The sequence below is a fragment of the Astatotilapia calliptera genome, chromosome 7 (assembly GCF_900246225.1).
Source record: "Astatotilapia calliptera chromosome 7, fAstCal1.2, whole genome shotgun sequence".
Taxonomy (NCBI): domain Eukaryota; kingdom Metazoa; phylum Chordata; class Actinopteri; order Cichliformes; family Cichlidae; genus Astatotilapia; species Astatotilapia calliptera.
The window spans coordinates 40556679-40582709 of record NC_039308.1 but is presented as its reverse complement, the minus strand read 5'-3'; the positions used below and the strand labels follow the sequence as shown (position 1 = coordinate 40582709).

The 26031-nt window shown below is 38.8% G+C and overlaps 1 protein-coding gene across 3 annotated transcripts in view; it reads right to left on the bottom strand.

Moving 5' to 3' along the window:
* Positions 1-26031, bottom strand: part of LOC113026223 (protein FAM19A5-like) — a 50439-nt gene that overhangs the window by 8601 nt on the left and 15807 nt on the right. For all 3 annotated transcript variants that reach the window (XM_026174750.1, XM_026174748.1, XM_026174749.1), the window contains exons 2-3: positions 18822-18971; positions 11722-11849 (exon numbers count right to left, since the gene is read on the bottom strand). In XM_026174750.1, coding sequence (XP_026030535.1) covers positions 11722-11849; positions 18822-18971 — 278 coding nt within the window. The remainder of the gene's footprint in view (positions 1-11721; positions 11850-18821; positions 18972-26031) is intronic.

Here is a 26031-nt window from a genome sequence, read left to right as displayed (position 1 = left end):
TAACACATGACTTTCAGTAGTAACTTTTCTCCAGCATTAGTTGCTGGTGTGTTTTATTTTTTCAATTTCTTGTGTGTGCGGTGAGAATTAATAGAGGTTTCAATTTTTGTTTGTTTGTTTTTTACTTGCTTTTTGATTATGACAAGCATGTCTAAAATACTCTTAGGAAAGTGGGTTTTGAGTTATATTCCTCAACTCTAGTCACACTTTAAGTGTGAATGCGGTGACTAGAAGGTTTTGAATGATGAATAAAGGTGTGAGAGGTATTTCTTTGGTGATGTAAAGTAGGATGTTTTAAAGTTTGAAAGTGTTTTTAATTTGAGAGATGCATGAGTGATGTTATAAGAGTTTGAGTTTCTTTTTCTTTCAGTTTAAAACACATAAGTACATACACTTGGTACACCTGTTTACTCTTTGACTTTATTAAAACAGACGGTGTATTTGAGTTTGAATTTCAGTAATTGTATGTTGATATGGTAATTTAGTTTTATGTTAGGTGAAGGAGATGTCCATCTCTGCGTCTTGCAGGATCGAAAGTGAAAGTTGAAGGTTGTGATGTGAATGCTGTGAGTACTTGATTTGAATGATTCTGTGTGAGGTGTACAAAATACTAAATAATAATAACACTATGAAAGTTGATAGTAGAGTGAGTGCAAGGTGATGTGTGAACAGAGGAAGTCTGAGAGAGAAGTGTGTGCGTAGGCAAAATGCAGAGTGTGTGCGTGAAACAAGGGAGTATTGTTTTACATGAAGGTTTAGTAGAACTAAAATAGAACGTGACGAACAAACAGATAAAAAGTAAAATGAAGAGAGAAAATAACTGACAATTACATTAATGAATAGAAAACACACATACACAAAGTGCCATATGTGAAATTATTCTAGGAAAGGAGTCAGAAGTGAGATAGTTTAATATAAGATGCAATGAAGGAAGCAGCTTACACTCCTTTAATTTCCAGAGCCAGTGTGTTCCCTCCCCTGCCCACTTGGGCCCCGTATCAGGCGAGTATGGAAGGCTGGATAGCCCATGACGGGTAAGATCCCAACTCGAAACCCTGGGACAACCTAAGGCAGGCACAGTCACGATTACTCTCGGCTTCAGTAAGAAGACGGGACCTGACGGGTAAGGCCGCTGGGCTGAGGCAGAGGGGGTAAGTGGCAAGTGGAGCCCTACCTTCTGGCTGAGGACAAGGAATGCTGCTATTTAAGGTAGGAAATCAGAATTTGGGTTAGTAAATTTGGGAGGAGAAAATTGACTGTTTAAAGGCAAAATTATGAAGGAGTCTGACACACTGCAAAAGCAACATATGCAAATTCACACACACAAACAGAAAATGCATTAACCTTATAAAGACAAAACAAGCTCATGGAGTTTAATGCATAGACACTGATTAAACCTGGCTAAGAACACAAACATATGCAATGAAGAACAGCTTGCTATTTTGTATGAATGATACAATGGTGTGAATGTTTAATAAAATACATTTGAGTTTGTAATTGAGGAATAGAATAAGCCATATGACAAAGGGAGTTATGAAAACAAAAAAGGGATTAAAGTAGTTTTAAAAAAGAGTGACTTAGGAGTGCTCTCGTACTGAGTGATCAACACTAGTGATCACTGTTGGAAGAAATAAAATGATTTAATGAGTTGGTGATGTTTAAACATATGTTTCTGTTGTTACAGCAACTCATTGAGAGATGACTCAGTATGCAAATTAGTTGGAGTGAGTGGTGACGTAGGAGCTTCCTGTATGTGTGTGACTGGGGAAGTGACTTTCAGGAGAGGAAGCATGGCAGACAAGAGAAGTGCAGATTTGGGTAGGAAATTTATAGTTTAGTGATATGTTGTTGTAAGGGTGTTATGTTTTATGCTGAATTGAAGTATGTTACAGAGCATAAGGGGGTGATTTTTGTGTGCAAATTGTGTGGTTTTAATGAGACTTTCGGTGTATTGAGGAGGTGAAATTATGTGGTGGCAAGACTTGTGTGTTTAAGGTTGTTGTGGTGATGGGTTGATTCTGTCAGTTAGGTTGTTGTCGTTATTTTTGTTTTAATAGAGGGAGTTTTAGGAAACATGGACATGTCTAAAATTGGGCCCATTATTTTGTAACAGTGCACTTAAAGAAAACCTGTCAGGTGATTTTGTTTTGTTTTTATGAGCTAACAATCAGCTCTATTTTTCATTTCTGTTTTAAGCAGGCCTGCAACAGTGAATAACGGCGCTGAAAATTCTCGGGAGGAGCAAATATAAGGGGGCTTTCCAGATTACAATTGGCTGAGGAGAGCTACCTGTGGGGACTATTCGGGTCGTAAGTCCCTGTAAAAAGGATTTTATGCGAGTCAATCCAGTCCAAAAGCATAAAGAAATATTTTCCTATGGAAAATAAAAAATGACTGAGCTCATTTTGCTGAGGGTGGAGTATCTGATCGTGCGGGAAGCTCCACTATCAGCAAATACATGGTGTGACTGTATGTGAGTGAATGTGTGACTGAATGTGAGTGAGGATGAATTAATGTGGACAAACAATTTGTTTTTACCAGAGAAAATTTCTGTTTTGTTTTATTAAGTGGGGTTAGGTTATGGGATTATAGTATATTGTTGGGAGAATGCCAAATGCTAAAGGGGAAATATTTTTTGATGTAACTCAGTTATCATTAATTGAAGAAACACATGACTGATAACTGTTCTGTTTTAAGTTTATTTTATGACATACATTGGATCATGAGTGGGGAAAACTGAGCATTTTAAGTTTTGTATAGTATCTTGACACATGAAATGTATCAAGATAAAGGGGGGTTTAGGGTTTAATAATTTAATTGTTTAATAATTTAGGATCATTTTAGGACCTTTTGGGTTTTTGATCAGTTGGATATGGTAAAACTGAAACTGTTATTTTTAAGTTAAGGTTAAAGGATTAAAAGTGAACTTGTCACGGTTTGCGAGGCAAGCCGTGTGGAGTTGTAGAAAAGGACCCAAAAGGCGGCAGCTCTGGTGCAGGTGAATATTTATTTACAACGGTGGGCATAAAACAGCACTGGTGGAAAAACAACCTAAACTGGGTAAGCTGATAACACAAACCAGAAACGAGGATGCAGGGAGGTCCGGGGAAATACACACAGAGAACACAGGGAGATTACACACAGGTGGGGAACACAGGTGACACTGATAAACATAACGAGACAGGGCAGGAGTGAACACAACATTACGCATACTGACGAGAGACTGTCAAAGTAAAACAGGAAGTACACAGAGGTTCAGACAGGAGGAGAGAAAGTACGGGGAGAACACAGACATAACAGGCTGGGGGAAACATGGAATAAATACAAAGAGAGACGAGAGCTCATAAATACACAGAGGGGCACAAGGGGGTAAGAGTCACAAAGGGAAAAAACACTTAGGGAACACCACAACAGGACACCTCAGAAAACCTGGCCTAAATAAGGAGCGAAAATACAAGGAACAAAGAAGACTGGGCCAACATGGCCCAGGACCATGACAGAACTGAATCCTGTTTAGAAGATACAATGCCGGTTTTTCAAAGCTGTGAATAAATCTTAGAGGGAAAATTAGTGAGGGTTGAAGGGGTAGAACAGCTTTGATTTTTTTGATCTTTAGAAGAAGTGGTTATAATGTAGGCGTACACATACAGATATTACATAAGGTTTATCTTTAGGATAAAGGGGGAGCTTCTACGTAGAAATGATTTTTATACATATTGCATTTTGTGCTTTTAAAGGAGTTGTGGCTCAAATTTGTCTCTGGAGGGTCACGAGCCTTTGGCTAGCGCTATGATTAGCCAATCTACTGTGAGGATAATATGAGTTCATGAAGGATTGCACGCCCTTACAGACACAGAGTTAAGAAACACACATGACAGTATTGATTCCAGGCAAAAGGCCTTAAATTCATTTAGCTTTTAACTGAACTTAAAGAAGGACCAAAGAGGAAGGAAAGCATATATTTTGGTTAAGTCTGATAAACTAGAATTAGAAGGTATTGTTACATTAAAAGGAGCAAAATGAAATAAAAAGGCTATACCAAAACAGGTTATAACATAGGAAATGTGAGGTTAAAATGAAGTTAGTGTTAACACACAGGAGTTGTTTCAAGGCAGCATTTAGCTATGATGAAATGTATACAGGAGTAATTGCTTATATGCTTAAACTTAATTGATTAAAGTGGTTGTTTTCTTTTGGAGTAGAGGAACTTGCAGCAGCGACAATTTGTGCACAGGATGTTGATGATCAGATAAGGGAAAATAGAGCGAGCAACCGGACGTGAAAGCAGGGCTTAAAGAGTTTTAAGGTGATGAGTAACGTTGAAGAATATACATAAATACAAGTCAATAAGTTAAGAAGATAATTAGGATCAGGCTTTTGATTAAAGAGTCCCAGATAGGATAAGTTAGGGAGGTGCAGGAAAAGGTGTTTTGTTTCCTTTGCAGAAGATCTCGGCGACCACAGGAGGGGCGAGGATCCTGGAGATCTCGAGGTCCGAGACCACCAGAGAGGACACAATGTAAAGTGACCTCTGGTGTTCCAGAGGTCAAGAGAGGGAGTGTCGAGAAGGGAAATTATTTTACTGCTATTGTTAAATAATTGTCATTATTACCATTGCATTAATAATATAATCTGGAGTTTATATTGCATTCAGGGGTAGAACAGTGTGTGTCTTTCAGAAAGGCTAAAAGTCACAGGCTGACAGGAAACAGGCTTGCAGAGAGTTTGCAGAACTCTCTGCTTATGCACACAGTTATTATGTTTAGTAGAGGTTCCTGATTAAAACATTTATTTAGTAAAAGTCATATCCATAGTTTCAGTTCGATTATTACACATACGAGAGTGGTTTCTGTCTCTCTGTCTGGTGAGGGGTCAGGAGCTAGTCGCGAGGTGAAACAGGGTGCAATTGTGGTTAGCACACAGACGCAGACACACACACACTTTTAGTTAGATTCATTTATGGGGGAAAGTTTAATTATGTTTTGCTGATGTTGCAACAAGAGTTTGTCGCAGAACTGCTGCGAGCATCCGGCAGTGACAGGATGCACCTGTTATGAAGATGGAAGACGATGTTCTTTTAAACTGTGTTAAAAGGTCATTGTGGTTTTGATTTGATCGATGTATAAAATGTATCTGTGACGTATGAAGGGGCGTCAGTAAACAAACCCTGATGCTATAAAATATCTGTTCATGCTTTGATTAAGTCGAGGACTACTGGCTGTCTGCGTACAGAGTGTCTTCCCACGCGTGTATTCATTAAAATCATTGTTTGACCAAAGATCCTCTGGACCATGGGTGGTGTGTACTCTCCTTCCTCAACTTTGAATCTTAACAATAGCATTTGGAGCTTCGCTAGCAACCCGGCATTTCATCTCCGACAAAGTTATCCCCGAGAGAAGTAAAGCAAGTGTGTAAGTCCATCTCTGAATGTTTGTACAGCATTCCCACGTTAAGCTTAACAACCGATTTATGGAGCTACTGCCTCTTCTCTCTTTCTCCCTCTCCAATCATGAAACTGCTTAATGATCAGCTGATCGGCTTTTCTGTCGCGAGTCCATCTCTCTTGTTTGTTTTTGGCCCACTTTGCACCAGAAAGAGGAAACCAGCGGCTGAACAACAGCAGCACGTTTAAGCTTGATAAGCTGTTGTTAGAATATATTTAATATTACTTTCTACACCAGGATCCTTTTCTACTAGGGGTGCAACGATACTCGTATGGATATTGAACCGTTCGATACAGTGCTTTCGGTTCGGTACGCATATGTATCGAACAATACAAAATTTGTAATTTATTTTATCAACTTTCCTTCTGACGATGCTGTCTGTGTTGAGCGCTCAGTGAATCTGCGTTCGACTACTCTGCCTAGGCTGCACTGTCAAGCGCAGATCCACTGAGCGCTCAACACAGACAGCATCGTCAGAAGGAAGAGCGCAGGGCAAGCTAGCGAGACAGAAGTTAAGCTCTCCTTGCAACATGGAAAATTGAACCTCCCCCACCCTCATTCAGATCTGGCGTTTGGAATTATTTTGGTTTTCATGTGACGTATGACCCTGAAGGTAGGCGCGTCATTGACTAAAGTAAAACAGTATGTTGTCATGGTCGCTGTGTGGCAGGCAGGATGAGGACCCAAAATGCAAACTCACGGACTCAGGGGATAAACTCAAAATGCAGCTTTATTGCTGACAAAAGATAATAGGAAAAACTAATCTGGGAAAAACTAACATAAAGCTCACCAGGAAACACAGGGGGAATCACACACAGCATGAGGGAGAACGCGACACAGAACTGAGGAAGACGCAGACATAAATACACAGAGGGTTAACGATGGAAGTGGGAGCACACGGGGAACACAGGTGACACTGATAATCATAACAAGACACGGCAGGAGTGAACGCAACACTAACGGGAGACGGGCAAAGTAAAACAGGAAGTACAGAGGTTCAGACAGGAGGAGAGAGAGCACGGGGAAAACACCGGGCTGGGGAAAACAGAATAAAACACAAAGAGAGACGAGGGCTCATAAATACACAGAGGGGCACACAGGGGGTAAGAGTCACGAAGGGAAAACACTTAGGGAACAACACAACAGGGCAACTCAGGAAACATGGCCTAAATAAGGAACGAAATACAAAAATACATGAAAACTAAGAATACTGGGCCCACATGGCCCAGGACCATGGCATATGTTGGATGTGCCACGCACTAGTGTGTTAGCGCAGTTAGCTCGTTAATGTGTTGGCCGTTTAGCCCCACGCACTGAGATTTGCCGTGTTGTGGCGTTAACGTCATTTCAACGAGATTAACGCTGACAGCGCTAGTGGGAACACAACGAATATGACTGCACATTTACACCGACATCATCCTAGTGCAAAGACAAGTGGAAGAAGACAAAAACAACAAGCATGCATGCTACAAACTTTACCCGAGTCATTTAGACAGCCGTTAGCACATGATTCTCCTTATGGGGACCTGATATGTTTAATATTGTGGCGAGCTCAGACAAGGTGGAGACGGAGGTGTCGTTTGGTCTTGCTTCCCGTGAGCTAGCCAGGGAGCACAGCCGTTTATTGACATCTGCAGAAGAACACTGCCGCTAGCTAACTGCTCAGCACGGCAACCGCACAGCAACAACAATACACAGGGCGCCCTCTGACCCCGGAAGGACACACCGTCGCAGCAAGAGGGCATCACCTGTCACTATGGCAACATAAACAAAACATAACTGTGCAAACAGAACCCCGAACAGCCCTGACCCGCTACATAGCCCCCAACTAAGGGGTCAGTCGTCCCCGACGACCCCATTACCCCACACAAAGTCCTGCAAATGTCCAGGTGCCTTCTTCTGGCTCACCGGCCGGTCACGACCGGCGGGGAAAAGTCACTAGGGTCAGAACATGGGGTGCCACCATCATCCCACTTCTGACACCAATGTGGCGAGCTCAGACAAGGAGGAGACGGAGGTGTCGTTTGGTATTGCTTCCCGTGAGCTAGCCAGGGAGCACAGCCGTTTATTGACATCTGTAGAAGAACACTGCCGCTAGCTAACTACTCAGCGCAGCAACCGCACAGCAACAACAACAACACACAGGGCGCCCTCTGCCCCCGGAAGGACACACCGTCGCAGCGAGAGGGCGTCACCCGTCACTATGGCAACATAAACAAAACATAACTGTACAAACAGAACCCCGAACAGCCCTGACCCGCTACATACAATATGCTGCTGAGAATATAGCCCAGAAGAAGCGTATAGTATAGCTTTTATTTTGGAAAGAGCCATTTCTCTGTAATCAGAATCAGAATCAGAATCAGAATCAGAATACTTTATTGATCCCTGGGGGAAATTATTTTTTGTTACAGTGCTCCATTTTAGACCAACATTAAGACAAGACAGACAATATGCTAACTAAGAATAGTACAATATATACATATATATACATACATACATACATAAGTCACTTATGAAAATAAACTCTCTTTTCCAAAGATGAGTGATTCCTCAATCAGATACAGGGCTTGCAAAATCGTTAGCCCGACGTCTGTTTTACAAATTTGGAAGATCCCAAGAAGTTTCTCTAGGTATGTTTGTTTTTTGTAAGCATGTTTGAGATAAATTAGATAAAAAAAAGCTTTCCGTCTTTCTCCAAAAGTCCATGATAATATAATATAATATAATATAATATAATATAATATAATAAAGATATATTAGGTAGTTTTCCCCTCACTCACATTCCTCCAGTTCAAAAAGTCTACATCTGTTGGCTTAAAAAAAAAAAAAAACTTGTTAGAAAGAAAACTTTTTCCTCTGTGATCTGAGGGTAAAATTATGGCTGTAAAGTAAAAGTTCCTCAATGGAAAAGGTTAGAAATGAGAATATTAGAGGGGCAGCTCAGGTTGAGCAGTTAGGACTCAAACTTAGAAAGGCAGGGTTGAGACGGTCTGGGCATGTGCAGAGGGCTGGATGTTGAATATGCAGCTGGTAAGGAGGAGGAAGGTTTATGGATGTGCAGGAGTGAAGGAGAACATGGAGAGGGTTGATGTGGGATGCTTGATGTAGAGATCCCATCCCATAGCAACAACTGTAATGCCAAAGAGGTCATTTCTTGAAGACGTTAAGCTGTTAATTTTCATATTTTTTCTATTCATAAGCAAGATTAGACAAAATAAGTATTAAAGATTAAGTTTCTGAAAATGTCGTAGGTTTCACGAATGGTTATTTCATTACACATCATAAAGGTAAATATGTATTGTATGTATGTAAAATTCACCAATAAGCAAATTTTACATCTAAATAATTGATATAGAAGAAGATAATTATGGAAAAGTCAAAAGTGAATTTTGGATAACAGGTGGCATTAGTTACACTAAAAAAAAAACAAAAAAAACTACAACAATAAATGAAGAAAAACTCTCACTGCTAAATTTATTGAACAGGTCATTGTCTGCATTTTAAAACTGACCTCAAAATTAGGACACATTTTAATACATTATTTACTGTAAAAGTACAACAGTAAAAGTTTCTCACACCATCTACAACTGCCTGTGCTTCATTGGATATGCAGCCTTTCTCTTTCATTAAGCATCCACAGTGCTGCACCTCAGTCGGCAGCCTTTGAGCCTCTCAGCTTTTCTCCTGTTTGGGACTGAAACCTGTCCGACTTCTGCTCACTTCATCTATGGCTCCCCTGCTGCTCTGTGCAACCAGCAACCTAGGTGTGGCTAGGCAGTCTGGCTAGGCAAAATTACCTTTTTATACCAATTTCTATATGGTCAAAATGACATTGTCATCTTTCTATCCCTATTACCCCCAAATTCACTATATAATGAATAATTCAATTTTTGAAAAAGTAATGAAACATGAGATCATGGAGTTTAATTGCAGAGAGTTACACTATTTTTAAAATGGCCTCAAAATGACCTCCGTCTTGGTTCTTGTGTTAAATATTTAAAACTGTGATGTTTCTCCTTTAAACTGGTTTAAAACATCTGGAGAGAAACAGAAATTGACATTTCTATTGTAAAAGGTTGAAAAGCAAATTTAATTTGAGGCTTATCTTAACATGGTCATGAACTCCAATAGCTAACTGGCAACATTTAACATTTTTAAAATCAGAGATATTCTGAGCATACTTTTATTTTTCTAAAATTAAGAAGGGGCTTTAATTTTTTAAAAGGTTCATAGCATTAACAGTTTCATATTCTTTAACTGTAAAACATGTTTATGCTCATCTAGATTTGCCACAAATTCTATTGAGGTGCTTTAAAGTGTGCAGATCTGAATAATTGTTTTGTTTGCTTAGCATTAAAAATGTGGTCAGGGGAGCGGAAATTAAAAAGGAGGTTGTTTCAACTTTTCTTTACTGTAGCCTTCTCATTTACTTGAATGGAGAAGGAATTTTAAGGATCTTTTATGGTTTTTCCGGGTTTTTTATTTTAGTTTTAAAGGCATAAAAGGTTTACTGGAAAAAATGACAGCATTGGTGTAAATAGTGTATCTACAACAAAGGTGTGGAAAGCAATGGGACAAGAGTAAGAAGAGAGACAGATTAAAATCAGTGTTGAATGAATTTTCTGGCAAACATTACATGTGAGTACTGAAAGCTGAAATATTTTGCCTGCAATTGTCTGAAAAGGAAAAAAAGACTGAACAGCATTTGTTGAAATTACTGTTAAAAATGGAAATAATTACAAGAGCTATAATTAGGAGCTACGGGGCATCAAAAACTAGAAGGCTTTGGTCTTAAATTATTTTGTCTCCATGGTACTGAATGATATTACCTCAGGAAAAGTTGAATGAACCCAACAATCATACAACGAAAAACTATCATGGTGCTGAGTCTTTGACCCATTGATTTGAAATTTATTGTGGACGCATCATTCTTCTTTTATTTTATTTATTTATTTTTTTACAGTAAGAGAGGATTTATGTTCAAGCTCTTTGAACTTTTTTGAGGTTTGTTCCTCCTTGTGCCTCTGAGATTGTTATCTATATTTCTGGTTCATGGATTATGTTTGTCTCCCTTTGGTTCCAGTCTGTATTTTTATAAGGTTATGTAGCCTTTTGTTATCATCATCTTTCCCTTTCTGTCTCGTCAGTCAATCATGTCTTCATGTTTATTTATTGCCTGTCACTGTATCACGTTCATATGTTTTATTACTGGTCTCAGTCTTTGTTACTTCCTGTTTTATTTTGATAGCCCCTCATCTCGAGTGGATTGCGTTTAGTTTTGGGTCCCCTTGTCTCGTTAATCAGATTCCATTCAGCTATGTTCCCTGGTGTTTCCCTGATGTGTATATATTGTTTGTAATGTAGTGCCTTGTGGTTGTGTCTTCCCTTGCAGTTTGTGCTCTCTGCTGTGAAGTTTGGATTTTCCTTGTTTTGGACTTTTTAGTTTAATGAAACTACCTTTAATTTACCCTTTGTGTTTCTGAATCATGCATTTGAGTGCTGCTACTTAACCAGCCTTGTTAAAAACTCGATAAACAGAAACTTAATTTGTTGAACCAGGTTAATTTCATTCTGTTACAAAAACATGGGTAAAAGTAGCTGAAGATTGTAATGAATTAAACAAAAAAAACCTGAACAACACAAATTTAGATCTTCATTAGACCAATGAACATTCAGATGGGAAGAATGAAGTTATATTAATTCAAAAATGTTCCCTGTTTTAACTCATTATTGTTGGGTTGTTTTTTTTTTTCCAGTTTCTGCTCAAGGATTGTTAATATAATTCTCAAAATTACTTTTGACAAGACTCACGGTGAACCTGACATTATATTTTTCATGGACAACAAAGCTGAACTGTGTATGAAATATGGGAATTTGTTTTTCATAAGGTATTTAAAAGAGAAAAAAATTATAAAATGATTACTCCAAATTACATCTGTTGGAAGGCTGTTGACAACTGGGGGGAAAAATAGCTCCTCCTTCACAGTAAACTTGCACCAATAAAGACTGCACACCTGAGGTAGGGTGTACAGCTTTCTTCATTCTTACAATTAAGTTCCCATGTTTGGAGCTTACTTAAACTCTGTGATTCACAGTTTTGTAAAAATAGGATGACTCCTTGAACAATACAACAGGTTTTGCTTCTATACTTTCTGTTACTACATGCAGCTAAAGTGGTGAAATCAATTTCCAGTATGTTTTGCAAATATGTTCAAATCACCATTTTTTCAGTGGTAAGTGTGTTTGTATTTGTCAGCTAAGCTTGTTTTCTCACCGTGGTGGTTTTCACTCTGCCTCCTGGTTGAGTACAGGTCCAGCCTGACTGATTGACCAGGAGATTACAGCCTTCATCCTCTAAGCATGGAGTCATCTCACACCACTGTCGACTCGTGATGATACGAACTGAGGAGGACGACAAGAGGAAGAAGAGGTAAGTATGCTTGAGCTTCAATTTTAAGTTTTTACGTTATTTGTGTTTTTTCATCAGCATCTTATGGCTGAACAACCCCCCCATCTCCTTTATCATAAATGATGATTTTATTCTTGTTGATGTTTCTCCTTTTACCCCTACTGTTAATAATGAAGAAATAAGTGCAGATACACAACTGTATTTGAAAATTCTACATAATCTGTAATCTATATTCTGCAATGGCACTCCGAGTTTGCAGTGTTTGCATAGAGTGTAAATAATTGTTGAACATACCAAGCTACTCATGCACAGTCTTTACAGAACATTGACAATTTTATTAAGATACACATACAAAATATAACAAGAAATACCAAGGGCTTTATGGTAAACATTGGTGAAATAACCCTTTAAAACAATGTTGCAGCAGATGTAGAGTAACAAGGGTTCTGTGATAGTTAACCTCTGTCCAGCATTTTCAGTCAGATGTGTGTGACTCTGGATCATGTCGAAAGAAGACCATCAAACATCTGTTATTAACAGCTGTATGTGTTTTCAATTAAACACTATAAGTGGACAACACAAAATAATTTAATGTTTCTCATTATGCAAAGGAAATGTGAGGAAAAGGTGTCAAGGGTAAAAATAAATAAAGATGAACATTAGTCAGACATTTACATGCACTCATCATGTGCATAAATATCATGGTAATTTGGGCCTTACCAGATGATCAGAATGAAAGGCAAAAGCAGTCACTCTACACTCTACAGCTAATGACATGTGAAAAAGTTTTCAAAAAACTGGAGTCCAGTTTAAAACTTTGCTCATAATTCAACAGCTCGTAAAACCATCTTTAGCAGCAATAACTCAAAGTAACCATTTTCTTTACAATGTCATCATTGAGTGATAGAGGGATTTTGGTCCACTCCTCTTTACAAAATTGTTTCAGTTCATTGAGGTTTGCGTCATCTGTTTAAATGCAACAATATTTCAGTTGGGTTGAGGTCTGCACATCGCCTGGGCCATTTGAACACTTTGGTTCTTTTTTTTTTGTAGACATTCTTTTCTAGATTTTATTGTGAGGGTTATTTTTTTCTCTCTTGGGCATACAACAACAACAACAACAACAACAACAACAACAACAACAACAACAACAACAACAACAATAAAAATCTCCTTCAAAAACATAACAAAGAACATAAGAGGTTTAACCTAAAAATCCCCCCAATCACAATCTTATTAAATATCCTAAAGGTCTTAAAGGATGTGCTGCTAATACTATTACAGTAGATCTTTAAGAGGTCTTGCAGAGTGCATATCTGGACAAGTGAAAGCAGCTGTGGGAGCATGAGGGTTACTTACCAGGCAAGTGGGTTTAATGTTGTGGCCAATAAATGCAACATAAAGGTAATCTAATGCAGTGTGCATAAAGGTAATCTAATGCAGTGTGCATAATTAATGTAGCATGACATAGCATGAACAAAGCTTATGACATGCCATATAATATATTCTAATATATTATGTAAAATAGAATGACCTGAGTTATCAGCACTATGTGGAAAACACACACACACACACACACACACACACACACACACACACACACACACACACACACACACACACACACACACACACCACTTCACTTGCAGGGATATTCCTGCTGTTTGAAGTGATTCTTTACTGACCCAGTCTTTCAGTTCTTGCTCTCATTCCTGGCACTAAATTACACACACTCTGAGCCATGTCTGGGGAAACACAAAGAAAATGAAAGACTGTAGAGGCCTGTAATACATAACCTGGTAATCAGTTCGCCCATTGGAGCAGTGGTGTGATTGTGATAGCCTGTGAGTCCCCAATTATCAAACCAATTTCCTACTGAACAACAGTAGCATTGCTCAGCCATTCTTACATCCCCTCACACCTCTATCCAGATGGAGAGATCCTTCAGGAGGAGGAAACAGTTCAGCTTCAGCAGCTCATTTTTATTGAAAATCTTATTACCGGTATTAGAATTTAGGTTTAGGAAAAATTACAAAGATTAGTATGGTTGTAATTTAAAATATAAATCTCTATAAAGATTTCTGGCCTTTGTTGGAAATGGAGTATATTTTCTTGTTCCTGGTATCATTAATAGGAATAAATGAAAAATCATTTGTTGTCATATTGAATGTATACTAGCAATATCATCTGTAGTGTGTAGGATGACTTCGCCTTCTTCTTGATTTCTAAAGTTAAGGATAAATTGGTGGAAGTTGGGAGTTCGCCTTGTAATTGGAAGGTTGCTGGTTCAAGCCTCGGCTTGGACAGTCTCGGTCGTTGTGTCCTTGGGCAAGACACTTCACCCGTTGCCTACTGGTGGTGGTTAGAGGGCCCGGTGGCGCCAGTGTCCGGCAGCCTCGCCTCTGTCAGTGCGCCCCAGGGTGGCTGTGGCTACAATGTAGCTTGCCATCACCAGTGTGTGAATGTGTGGATGACTGGTTGTGTAAAGCACTTTGGGGTCCTTTGGGACTAGTAAAGCGCTATACAAATACAGGCCATTTACCAGATGACTGGGAAAGTACCCCTGAAGTGCTGAGGGAAACACGGTATTTGATGTATCCTCTGGAAAAAGGAACAAAGACAAGCAGACTTGGTATGGTATGACCAAACAAAGGAAAGGATCTGAAGGAAGAGGAAAAAGCAAAGAAAAAGTCGATTAGCCAAAGAGATGAAAAAAGTAGACAAGAGTACTGGGAGTTTAGGCGTATGGGAAACAGAGAGGTAGCAAAGACAAAGGAAAAGGCTTATATTGAGTTGTATGTGATGTTGAGGAGTAAAGGACTTGTATCAAGCTGGAAAAGATGTGCAGAAGATTAGGGTGATTAACGATGTGGCTATTGAGATGAGCAGTGAGAAGACTGTGTTAAAAAGATGGAAGGAGTACCTTGAGGAGCTGATGAATGAAGAAAATCAGAAGAGGATGGATGGAGGACAGTTTCATGGTCCATAGCTCCATGAATTTGGAAAAACTAAGTGTGAGCTCAGTCGTGCTCCTGACTTAATGCAGCATCTTTGGATTTTGACTCTTACTCTTGAAAAAACCTTTTTTGGTCTCAGGATCATGGGCAGAGACCAAGCTGTCAGCACTAGCATCTGTCTTTGACATGAAATTTGGGTCAGTTCAACATCAAAGTTGACCTCCTCACAAGTTTAACGTCCAAGATGAAATTGTACGTGAAGATTTCCACAACTAGACTTACAGAAAGTGATCAACACAAAATTTGAACATAATAGGAATGCTTCACTTAGAGGTTTGCTTTTTGTAAGTTCAGTAATTTGATAATAATCAGACACTGTATTAGAGCCTAGTTATTTAAATCTAAAACATGAATTGCTTTCTAAATATCTGCTTACTATTATTATGTCTGCATTGTTTTAAAAAAAGGGGGTTTCAAAACTTTAGATTTTTAGATCAAAAAAATGATTGAATTTCTTACTAAATTTTTGTTTAAATTAGTAGTTTTTATTTCCTCATGTATACCACATTCCCCTGAAAGTCTCTTAATGTCTAACCAATAACAACACAGGATGGATGAATGCATTTCAAGGTGAATTACGTTGCAGAGTGTAGAAAACAGGAAAGAGACTTTGAATCAATAGTGTGAAATGGAGAATCAGTGGATTAATAGCATGTATCGGTAAGTACCCGAACACCTGTGAGCGCTGCATCACTACTCTGACAAATTAATGACTGCAATGCAGATCCATCCACCACCGCCAAGCACAGTTCATTTATCCAGAAAGCGAGGAGGCCATTTTGTAATGACTTCATTCATCAAAGAGGGTGACCTGAAGGAGGGTTGCTCCTTTGTCTCTAGAGAATGAGACAATCCTACAGGAAAGAACACGTTAGGACTGAAGTGCAAATGAGGCAAACAAAAAATCCGTGCTAAACTTTAAAGTGGACACATCGACAGTACACTGAGAAAGGGTTTTTTTGTTTTGTTTTTTAATTTGCTAGAAATTAAAAAATCTGTGCTAAACTTTTACGTGGACACAGACACCAGTTTTAATAGGATACTGTGGTGGTGAAAGGTATGTCATCACCTGAGTCTCTGCTCTGGAGCAGGTTTTCTTGAAGTATTCCACTATTCACTACAGGGATGCTATTAGCAGGTGATGGGCAGTGTCTGGTGTTAAAAAATATAGTGCTCAGAGGTTGTTTTGTGTGAACACTGTAAAGAATCTTTGTTTGTGGTCTCAAAGATGTCATGCTTTTTCATTTTTAACTTGTAGTTCTATTCCTGTTAACCAGTAAATAATGAGATAAATATCTAAATTTTAAATAAAGTTGATTTTTAAATAAAGTTTTTTTCCCTCAAGAACTGCAGATATTTTTTTTAACCTAAGATTACAAGAGAAAATACAAACTTGCGCTTTCGCCTGCAGTGTGAACGTAGCCAGAGAGACATGACTGACTGGGGAGACAGAGGGAACATGGAGGCAAGAAATGAAATGTGGAGCAAAGGGAGGACACAGAGACCGTAACTAGAAGCTAAAAAACACAATAAATTTAATATGAACAGAAAACCATCTACCAAACTCAAAACCATGAATAACAATAATCAAGGAATACAAATTAAAACGGATACAAAACGCCGTGACAAAAGAGGAGACAGCTACTGATGAAATGCAAAGAAACTTTGGGCTTTATCCATCTAGGCAGTGACTTTCTGAACTCCACATTCAAGAAGACAATTGGAAGAGTGAAAGCTTCACTTATGTTTTCTCATAAAATAGAAGTACTGGACTGATCTGTTGTCTTAGAACAGGGGTGTCGAACTAAAGGCCTCGAGGGCCGGTGTCCTGCAGGTTTTAGATTTCACCCTTGGTCAACACACCTGAATCAAATGATTAGTTCATTAGCAGGCCTCTGGAGAACGTCAAGACATGCTGAGGAGGTAAATTAGCCATTTGAATCAGCTGTGTTGGATCAAAGACACAAAACCTGCAGGACATCGGCCCTCGAGGCCTGGAGTTCGATACCTGTGTCTTTTTTTTTGTATATTCCTAGAAAAACAATTATTCACGGAGACCTATTCCAACAAATTTGAAATTAAATGATACCCTGTATCTGAAGTTCTTAAGCTAGTAAATACTGTCAAACAAGTCCTTTTTATGTTGACAAACTACCAGTTGTAGTCAATCGCGATGACTAAAGAGAATTTAATAGGCATCGTCAAATTAAAAATCCTTGTGGAATCTTCAACACCACTTATTAAAAGACTTAACTGAATGCATATATACAGATTTTAAACGTGTATGTATACTTTTGACCCTGTATAGATTAGAGAAAATCCAAAATAAACCCAAACATGAGCAATACAAATTTAAAGTAAATAAAGATGCGTGCTGTAAGATCATTCCATCCTGGAAAAGTTTTAAGTTCAAAGAAATAAAAGTCTCAAATAACTATAATGAGTTTACATAAACTTCTGACCACAACTGCACTTTTATTATCTAGTATTCTATTAGACAGATGCAGCCAGCCATAGCAAACAGATTTACCATAGCATGCTCTAAAAATAAATTATACAAATACAATAAAAAACAAAACAAACAAAAAACAGGAAATGACAAAAGCAAATGCTCAAACAAACATAAACAAATGTAAACATAATAAAAAATATAGAAAAGTCAAATCAAAGATTATAGATAAGCAAATAAAAGTAAGATCACCAATACTGTCAGAGCTTTGCTATAAAAGCACGCTCATCTTGTCATCCAGCTAACCCTTCATATGTTATAGCTGTAAATTTAGTACAGAAATTTGTATCCAAACACAGAAACATGTTATTCCCATGAGTTAAGTTATATCCTAGAAAGCGGATTCTGTTCATCTGGATGTGGCGTGCTCAGTGGGAGACATATTTCATCACTCATCCAAGTGCCTTCAGCAAGCAGTACTTTTGTATAGCGCACTGTTATGTAATGTTACTTCTACACAAGAAACCAGTTTTTTTTAAGTTCATTTGTAACAGCTAAAAAGTTGTCAAATTGTTTTACTGTTTGCTATTCAGCCTCAAAGCTTTTTTTTTTTGGATTCATTTGTATTATGACCAAAACAAATGCCACTGCTAATATGAGGTCGGTTTCACGATCATTGACATATGTGTAACCATTGATCAATAGCAATGAGTCTCTGTGGCTTTCAAACTCCAAAGCTTGATTGAGCAAAGAGTTATGGAAGCCATTTATGTGAAAAGGTAACATCCATCTTGGACCAGAGGCCGAGGCCTTATGGTTCAGCAAGGAGAGCATGTTCAGAGTCTGCTGGCAGACGAAGAAAAGGCTGTCTTCCTGCCGGAGCTCTGTTCCCACAATCTGAAAAATGCATATGTTACCCAGTTCCAGTGACACGGAGTTAGTCGATTGGAGTAGGTAAAAACCTCTCTCCCCTGTCTGAACAAAAATGTCTACACAGATGGACACATTTGTGTACACAAATTACACTTAATGGTACATCTTTTACTTACTTACAATGCTATGATTGGACCCATTCCTCAACTCTCTGTGAATGGTTCTCATTGCCATTGATCACTGGGCATATAAATTTGCATATTCATACTCACAAAACTGACCTCACAGCGCATTGTTAGTCATGGAGCAAGTTTTGGTCATCATGTAACTGTGCTGATTATAGGGTTGGGGAAACCTGCAGTCAGCTGAGACTGAAGAAGACACTAAAAACGCTGAGTCCAGATGAACATAACCAACTTTTTGGGATTTCCTTAGTTCATTTGTGGTAGCCAAAAAGGTGTTAAATGAAACCTGGCATTTTCTACCTCTTTTTACAGTTTGATATTCAAAATGTAAACTTTTTTTCCTGAGTCACTGATTGTCTTATTTAACATAATATATTTTTATATATTATTCATCGTATTCACCAGTCAGCAGCAGTCGTCTGAGGACAGTGAGGATCTTACCATCCACACAGGCTGGTCTGGCTCTCGTCGTACCAGCAATCTGTTCCTTCTTGCAGGCGCAGCGAGCTGTCTGCCGTGCGATGGTCCTCCTGGGCTGGCTGCTGTCACGGTCCAGAGTCACAATCTCACAGGTCCCTGCTACCAGCTGGCCTGAGGGAAGCGAGCAGGAAAATCCCATAAACTTCATCGGTCAATTTAACTTTGATGACAATGTTTTACATTCTGTTTATTTTAACGATAATTGTACATCTTTAACACTTTATTTTCACTGAATACACTCAGCTTCCAGCTTAAAGTTTCAAAGCTAAGAGCATGACAGTGACTTCAGGGTACTTAAATGATCTGCACAGTCACAAGCTCAGTCACAAGCTCTAAGTCCAAGAAAGCATCTTTGGGATATGATGGAATAGAAGATTTGGCTGTACAGTTGATGAATGTGAACCTTGCTGCATCTATGCCGCAAAGAATTAAGATAGTTCTGAAGGTAAAAGGAGTCCCATCTGGTACGAGCAAGTGTACCTAAAGAAAGTTACCGGTGGCTGTATAATAATCAGGCCCCATCTTATCTTAATGACCTTGTAGTACCATATCACCCTATTAGAGCACTTCACTCTCGCTCTGCAGGCCTACTTGTTGTTCCTAGAGTATTTAAAAGTAGAATGGGAGGCAGAGCCTTCAGTTTTCAGGCCCCTCTTCTGTGGAACCAGCTTCCAGTTTGGATTCGGGAGACAGACACTATCTCTACTTTTAAGATTAGGCTTAAAACTTTCCTTTTTGCTAAAGCATATAGTTAGGGCTGGATCAGGTGACCCTGAATCCTCCCTTAGTTATGCTGCAATAGACGTAGGCTGCCGGGGGATTCCCATGATGCACTGAGTTTTTCCTTTCCAGTCACCTTTCTCACTCACTATGTATTAACAGACCTCTCTGCATTGAATCATATCTGTTATTAACCTCTGTCTCTCTTCCACAGCATGTCTTTATCCTGTCTTCCTTCTCTTACCCCAACCGGTCGCAGCAGATGGCCGCCCCTCCCTGAGCCTGGTTCTGCCAGAGGTTTCTTCCTGTTAAAAGGGAGTTTTTCTTTTCCACTGTCGCCAAAGTGCTTGCTCATAGGGGGTCATATGATTGTTGGGTTTTTCTCTGTATCTATGAAGCGCCTTGAGCCGACTTTTGTTGTGATTTGGCGCTATATAAATAAAATTGAATTGAATTGAATAATCATATCATGTCATGATTTTCATGTGAGAAATGAGCTTTCAAGCTCCTACTTTAACATGAAGGCTTTGAAAAACATTTGTAGGGACCCATACAATTTGCCCATACAACCCCTCACCCCTTCACCTATGCAGATGTATAATTAATCCTCAGAAACAAAATTAAAGTGCCTTTATTACAATAACACATTCTGTCAATTTGTTATTTAAATAAATATTTCTCATGAAAAGGAAAAAATAGAGAGCAGTGGAATCGAATCACAGTAGAAGATTAAAGCCTTGGGATTTGAAGAGGTTGGGTGTATGTGGTTTCTGTGGTGACTGCAGCAGTCCCCCCTGCATGCTGATGAACTGTCATCAATAGGGCTATGGATGGACCATCGCCTTTCCAGAGAGGTCCTGACTCACAACAGCCAGGAGCTCAGAAAAGAGAAAACAAGAGGCTCCGTTCAGAGAGGGGTCAGCAGGGTCACAATATGAAAAACAGCAACGACAATAGAATAGCAGCAGTGCCCACAGCAACAGCCACAAAAACAAGGGGAAAAGTTCATTAAAGATGAGGCATTTTCAAAAGGTTCAGCAGCATTACTCCCTGGGCAGCTGGTCATTTTTGTCAACAGGCATGTCTGGAAAACACCTTTGTGGACACAAATTTTTCCAAAAGAACAAAAGAGAAAAACAGAGAAGGAGATGTTTGTTCTGCCCTATGAGGTTTTTAACAGCTGGGCATAGAATGGGAGGTCAGATATCCACGGCACCTTTGAGGGACCTCCTGAAACGTAATAATTAATTCTTGTATACTATCTGTAATATGTTCTTCTTCATTTATACCTGTTCTTTATGGTTCTTTTGTGATCTATTTATTTAATTTATACACTCATTATATTCGTCATGGGCAGAATGGTGGCACAGTAGTTAGCACTGTTGCTTCACAGAATGTTCTTGAGTTTGATTCTAACATCTGGCGAGGGCCTTTGTGTGAATCACAGAAAAAGTTTCTGGCACAACTTCACCTACTTCCAAGGTGCATGGAGAGGATGAAACAATTCACAATGCAGGAACTCCCGCAACGCTTAAGGGAAGAGGAACAACTTTATTATGTGACCAACGCTTTTCGGCTTGTGGCCTTCATCAGGGTCATAGTAAAACATTGTAGAAGTTTGCTTAAATAAAAGACAGGGAACAGAAAAAAAATTCAAAATAACTAATCACATCTTCATAGATAGATAAGATAATGTATAACAGGTTGGTATTTGGTTAAGTCACACCCAAGTAAACATACTGGACTAGATCATTAATGATGAAGATAATCATCAATAATAAGGGACATAATCCCCAGCTGTCTCAAAATAACACGTGTGAAATACATAAAAAGAATATTATGAATATACAAACAAAAAAAAAAACATAAAATGGTTACAAATGACAGCATTTCATAAAAAAATAAGGAGGTTGGTGCAGCAGTTAAGAAACAAGAGGAAGTCATAACATGAAAACACATTTGTGGAAAGGTCCTCATTTATGTCTCTACAATGTAAAATCTCTCAAATGTAGACTTAAAACAAGATGTCTAGAATGCTACACCTTCTTTTGCTGATAAAATAAATATAAATAAATAAATAAACATTACCCATGCGAGAAAATTGTAACCGGGAAAAAATAATAATAAAAACATTAAAAATATAAAAAGGTTTAAGCTCACAAAAACTCATTGATAGAAAAATCCTCATTCACACCTCTAGGGTGCAGACTTTTAAAACGGAATATCCAAAATGCTTCTCTTTTTTTCCGGATAAAATTAGTATTACCACCTCTTTGGTTTAGTTTAATTGCTTCAATGCCAAGAAAAAATAAAGGTGAACTTGGATGTTTATCATTGAAGCGTCTTGCAACAGGGTTGGTTAGATCATTCCTATTGATCGAACTTCTGTGTTCATTAATTCGATCTTTTAGAGGGCAGGATGTTTCTCTTATATATATTTTAATGCATGGGCACTGTATCATGTAGATTACATTTTTAGTTCAGCATGTGATAAAGCCCTTTATTGCAATGGTTTTGTTACTTATAGGGTCTTTGAATGATTTTACATTTTTGGTGTATTGACAATTAATGCATGACCCACACTTGAAATTACCTTGTACGTTATGGCTTATTAGGATTTTATCTGAAGTATTAGGGTCCTGGCAAGCTCTATCTTTAATATTCCTTCCTCTCCTATAGGTTATCATTGGTGGTTCCTTATACAGGGAGTGCAGAATTATTAGGCAAATGAGTATTTTGTCCACATCATCCTCTTCATGCATGTTGTCTTACTCCAAGCTGTATAGGCTCGAAAGCCTACTACCAATTAAGCATATTAGGTGATGTGCATCTCTGTAATGAGAAGGGGTGTGGTCTAATGACATCAACACCCTATATCAGGTGTGCATAATTATTAGGCAACGTCTTTTCCTTTGGCAAAATGGGTCAAAAGAAGGACTTGACAGGCTCAGAAAAGTCAAAAATAGTGAGATATCTTGCAGAGGGACGCAGCAGTCTCAAAATTGCAAAGCTTCTGAAGCGTGATCATCCAACAATCAAGCGTTTCATTCAAAATAGTCAACAGGGTCGCAAGAAGCGTGTGGAAAAACCAAGGCGCCAAATAACTGCCCATGAACTGAGAAAAGTCAAGCGTGCAGCTGCCAAGATGCCACTTGCCACCAGTTTGGCCATATTTCAGAGCTGCAACATCACTGGAGTGCCCAAAAGCACAAGCTGTGCAATACTCAGAGACATGGCCAAGGTAAGAAAGGCTGAAAGACGACCACCACTGAACAAGACACACAAGCTGAAACGTCAAGACTGGGCCAAGAAATATCTCAAGACTGATTTTTCTAAGGTTTTATGGACTGATGAAATGAGAGTGAGTCTTGATGGGCCAGATGGATGGGCCCGTGGCTGGATTGGTAAAGGGCAGAGAGCTCCAGTCCGACTCAGATGCCAGCAAGGTGGAGGTGGTGTACTGGTTTGGGCTGGTATCATCAAAGATGAGCTTGTGGGGCCTTTTCGGGTTGAGGATGGAGTCAAGCTCAACTCCCAGTCCTACTGCCAGTTTCTGGAAGACACCTTCTTCAAGCAGTGGTACAGGAAGAAGTCTGCATCCTTCAAGAAAAACATGATTTTCATGCAGGACAATGCTCCATCACACGCGTCCAAGTACTCCACAGCGTGGCTGGCAAGAAAGGGTATAAAAGAAGAAAAACTAATGACATGGCCACCTTGTTCATCTGATCTGAACCCCATTGAGAACCTGTGGTCCATCATCAAATGTGAGATTTACAAGGAGGGAAAACAGTACACCTCTCTGAACAGTGTCTGGGAGGCTGTGGTTGCTGCTGCACGCGATGTTGATGGTGAACAGATCAAAACACTGACAGAATCCATGGATGGCAGGCTTTTGAGTGTCCTTGCAAAGAAAGGTGGCTATATTGGTCGCTGATTTGTTTTTGTTTTGTTTTTGAATGTCAGAAATGTATATTTGTGAATGTGGAGATGTTATATTGGTTTCACTGGTAAAAATAAATAATTGAAATGGGTATATATTTGTTTTTTGTTAAGTTGCCTAATAATTCTGCACAGTAATAGTCACCTGCACACACAGATATTCCCCTAAAATAGCTAAAACTAAAAACAAACTAAAAACTACTTCCAAAAACATTCAGCTTTGATATTAATGAGTTTTTTGGGTTCATTGAGAACATGGTTGTTGTTGTTCAATAATAAAATTATTCCTCAAAAATACAACTTGCCTAATAATTCTGCACTCCCTGTAGGTACCTAATAGGTTTGGGTCATTTTGAAGTATATGCCAGTGTTTTAAAATGATTTCTTTAATGGTTCTGGTTTTTGGTGTAAAAGTTGTGCAAAAGACAAGTTTAGGTTTAAGTTTTGGAGATTTCTTACTTGCTAAATAGAAATCCCTGCTTATTGAATTCACCTTCTCTTCTGCAGATCTTAACCACTCCTCTTTGTATTTTCTTTCTTTAAATTTGTTCAATATTGTTCTTTGCTCTCATTATATTCATCTGGAATTTCACAGATACGTTTGAGTCTAATCAATTGGCTTGAAGTAATGTATTCCGATCAGTGGGTTTAGAATAGAGACAGGTGGATAGAGATTTGTCTTTTTTTGTTACTTTTATGTCCACAAAGTTAATTTCTTCAGTACTGTAATTGAGGATGAAATGTAAGCCTGCAAAATGTCCATTAAGGAATTCTACGAACTGTAGTAATATAGAGACTGGTCCTTTCTGAGTGGTGAAGTTTGCATGTTCTCCCTGTGTTTGCCTGGGTTCTCTCTGGGTACTCTGGCTTCTTCCCAACTAACCCCACTAACAGGCAGTTAGTGGGGTTTGGTTAATTGGTCATTCTAAATTGCCCATAGGTTTGAATGTGAGTAAAATGGTTGTTTGTCTGTCTCTCTGTGTTAGCCCTGCATCAGGTTGGCGACCTATCGGGGATAGGCTCAAACCCTCTCCAAGGACCCTGATAAGGATAAGTGGAAGAGAATAGATGGATGGATTACAATCATCACATATACCCATTTTATCAAAAAGAAACACAAACATATTTAAGAAATCACAAGTACTAATTGTTTATTTAGTTACATGAAGTGCTTTCAAATGTCTGTTTCTGTTTCTGTTGTCTTTGATCATTCATATAGTTGTTATCAGTGTTGAGTAAGTTACTTTAAATTAGTAACTTAGTTACATTACTAGTTACTTCTATCAAAAGTAACTCAGTTACTTCAAGTTACTCGTTAATTTCAACGTAACTAGTTACTAGGGAAAGTAACTTTGGTTTTAGTCAGAATTCTCTTGTTAATGTGTTGCTTCCATAACTTTGCCAGTCTTCTAGCTTGCTTACTTGCCACAAGTGCACTGTGCCACCTACCAATAGAAAAACAAAGTGCATATTTCCACGAGAGAAATCCCACGCCTGGACCGTCATTGACTGCTGCCATGATTCTAGCCTACGTCACAGCGTCATGTGCGCTTTTTACATCCAACACAAAAACTGCAGTCGTGGTGCTTTCGATTGTAGTCAGAACTCGGAAATTCTGCCTTCCGAATAGGAAGATGTAGGCAACACCAGACTGCAGATGAGCTGCATACAGGGCTGGACTGGGACTATAATCGTTCCAGGCATTTTGACTAGAGACCGGCCCGCCATTATGGGAAAAATCATAAAGCCTTTGAATGAAAATAAACACTGTTGTGACAGTGATGTTCCCTGTTTTGATGGTATATATGTAACAATCTATCAATCGTTTGTTGTAAGATTCAGATAATTATTTTTTAAAAGTAAGACATTTTAAATGAGAATAAGAAAGAAAAGTATTTTTTGTGCCCTCCTTTCCCTGTTAATGCCCTACTTGGCCCCCTGGCAAAAGCTTTGCTAGACCCGCCCCTGCACAATTACCAGCTGTCAGCTACGTAAAAAAAGATCCTGGTGTTATTTGTCTCTCAGAAACAGTTCATAACTTCCCTTCAACTCATTCATGTCACCTAAAAGGTAAACCTGTTTATAATATAAACCAGATAAACCACTCAGACCAGCGGCCGCCTCGGGTCTCTCCTCCTGCCTCTCCTTTCCCTCATCCACCTGCCATTCTCCACCACTTGCTAATGTTACTGAATCTGTGGAAGCTCCGCGATAGCCACCACACGAAGTAACGAATAACGAGCCTATCTAAATCCCAGTAACGACTAACGCGTTCCTGATTTTTGCATAATAACCAGTTACCGTGCTCGTTACCACAATAATAACGTAGTTACTGTAACGCGTTACTTAATAACGCGTTAGTCCCAACACTGGTTGTTATGGAGATAATATTCAGTTGCACATGTCATTTTGTATATTTAAATTTACATGATCTGTCCTTTAGATCTGATTAACTTGATGGCAGCCAATTATCAAGCATTAAATATGCAAAAAACAAAAAGGGCTTTTT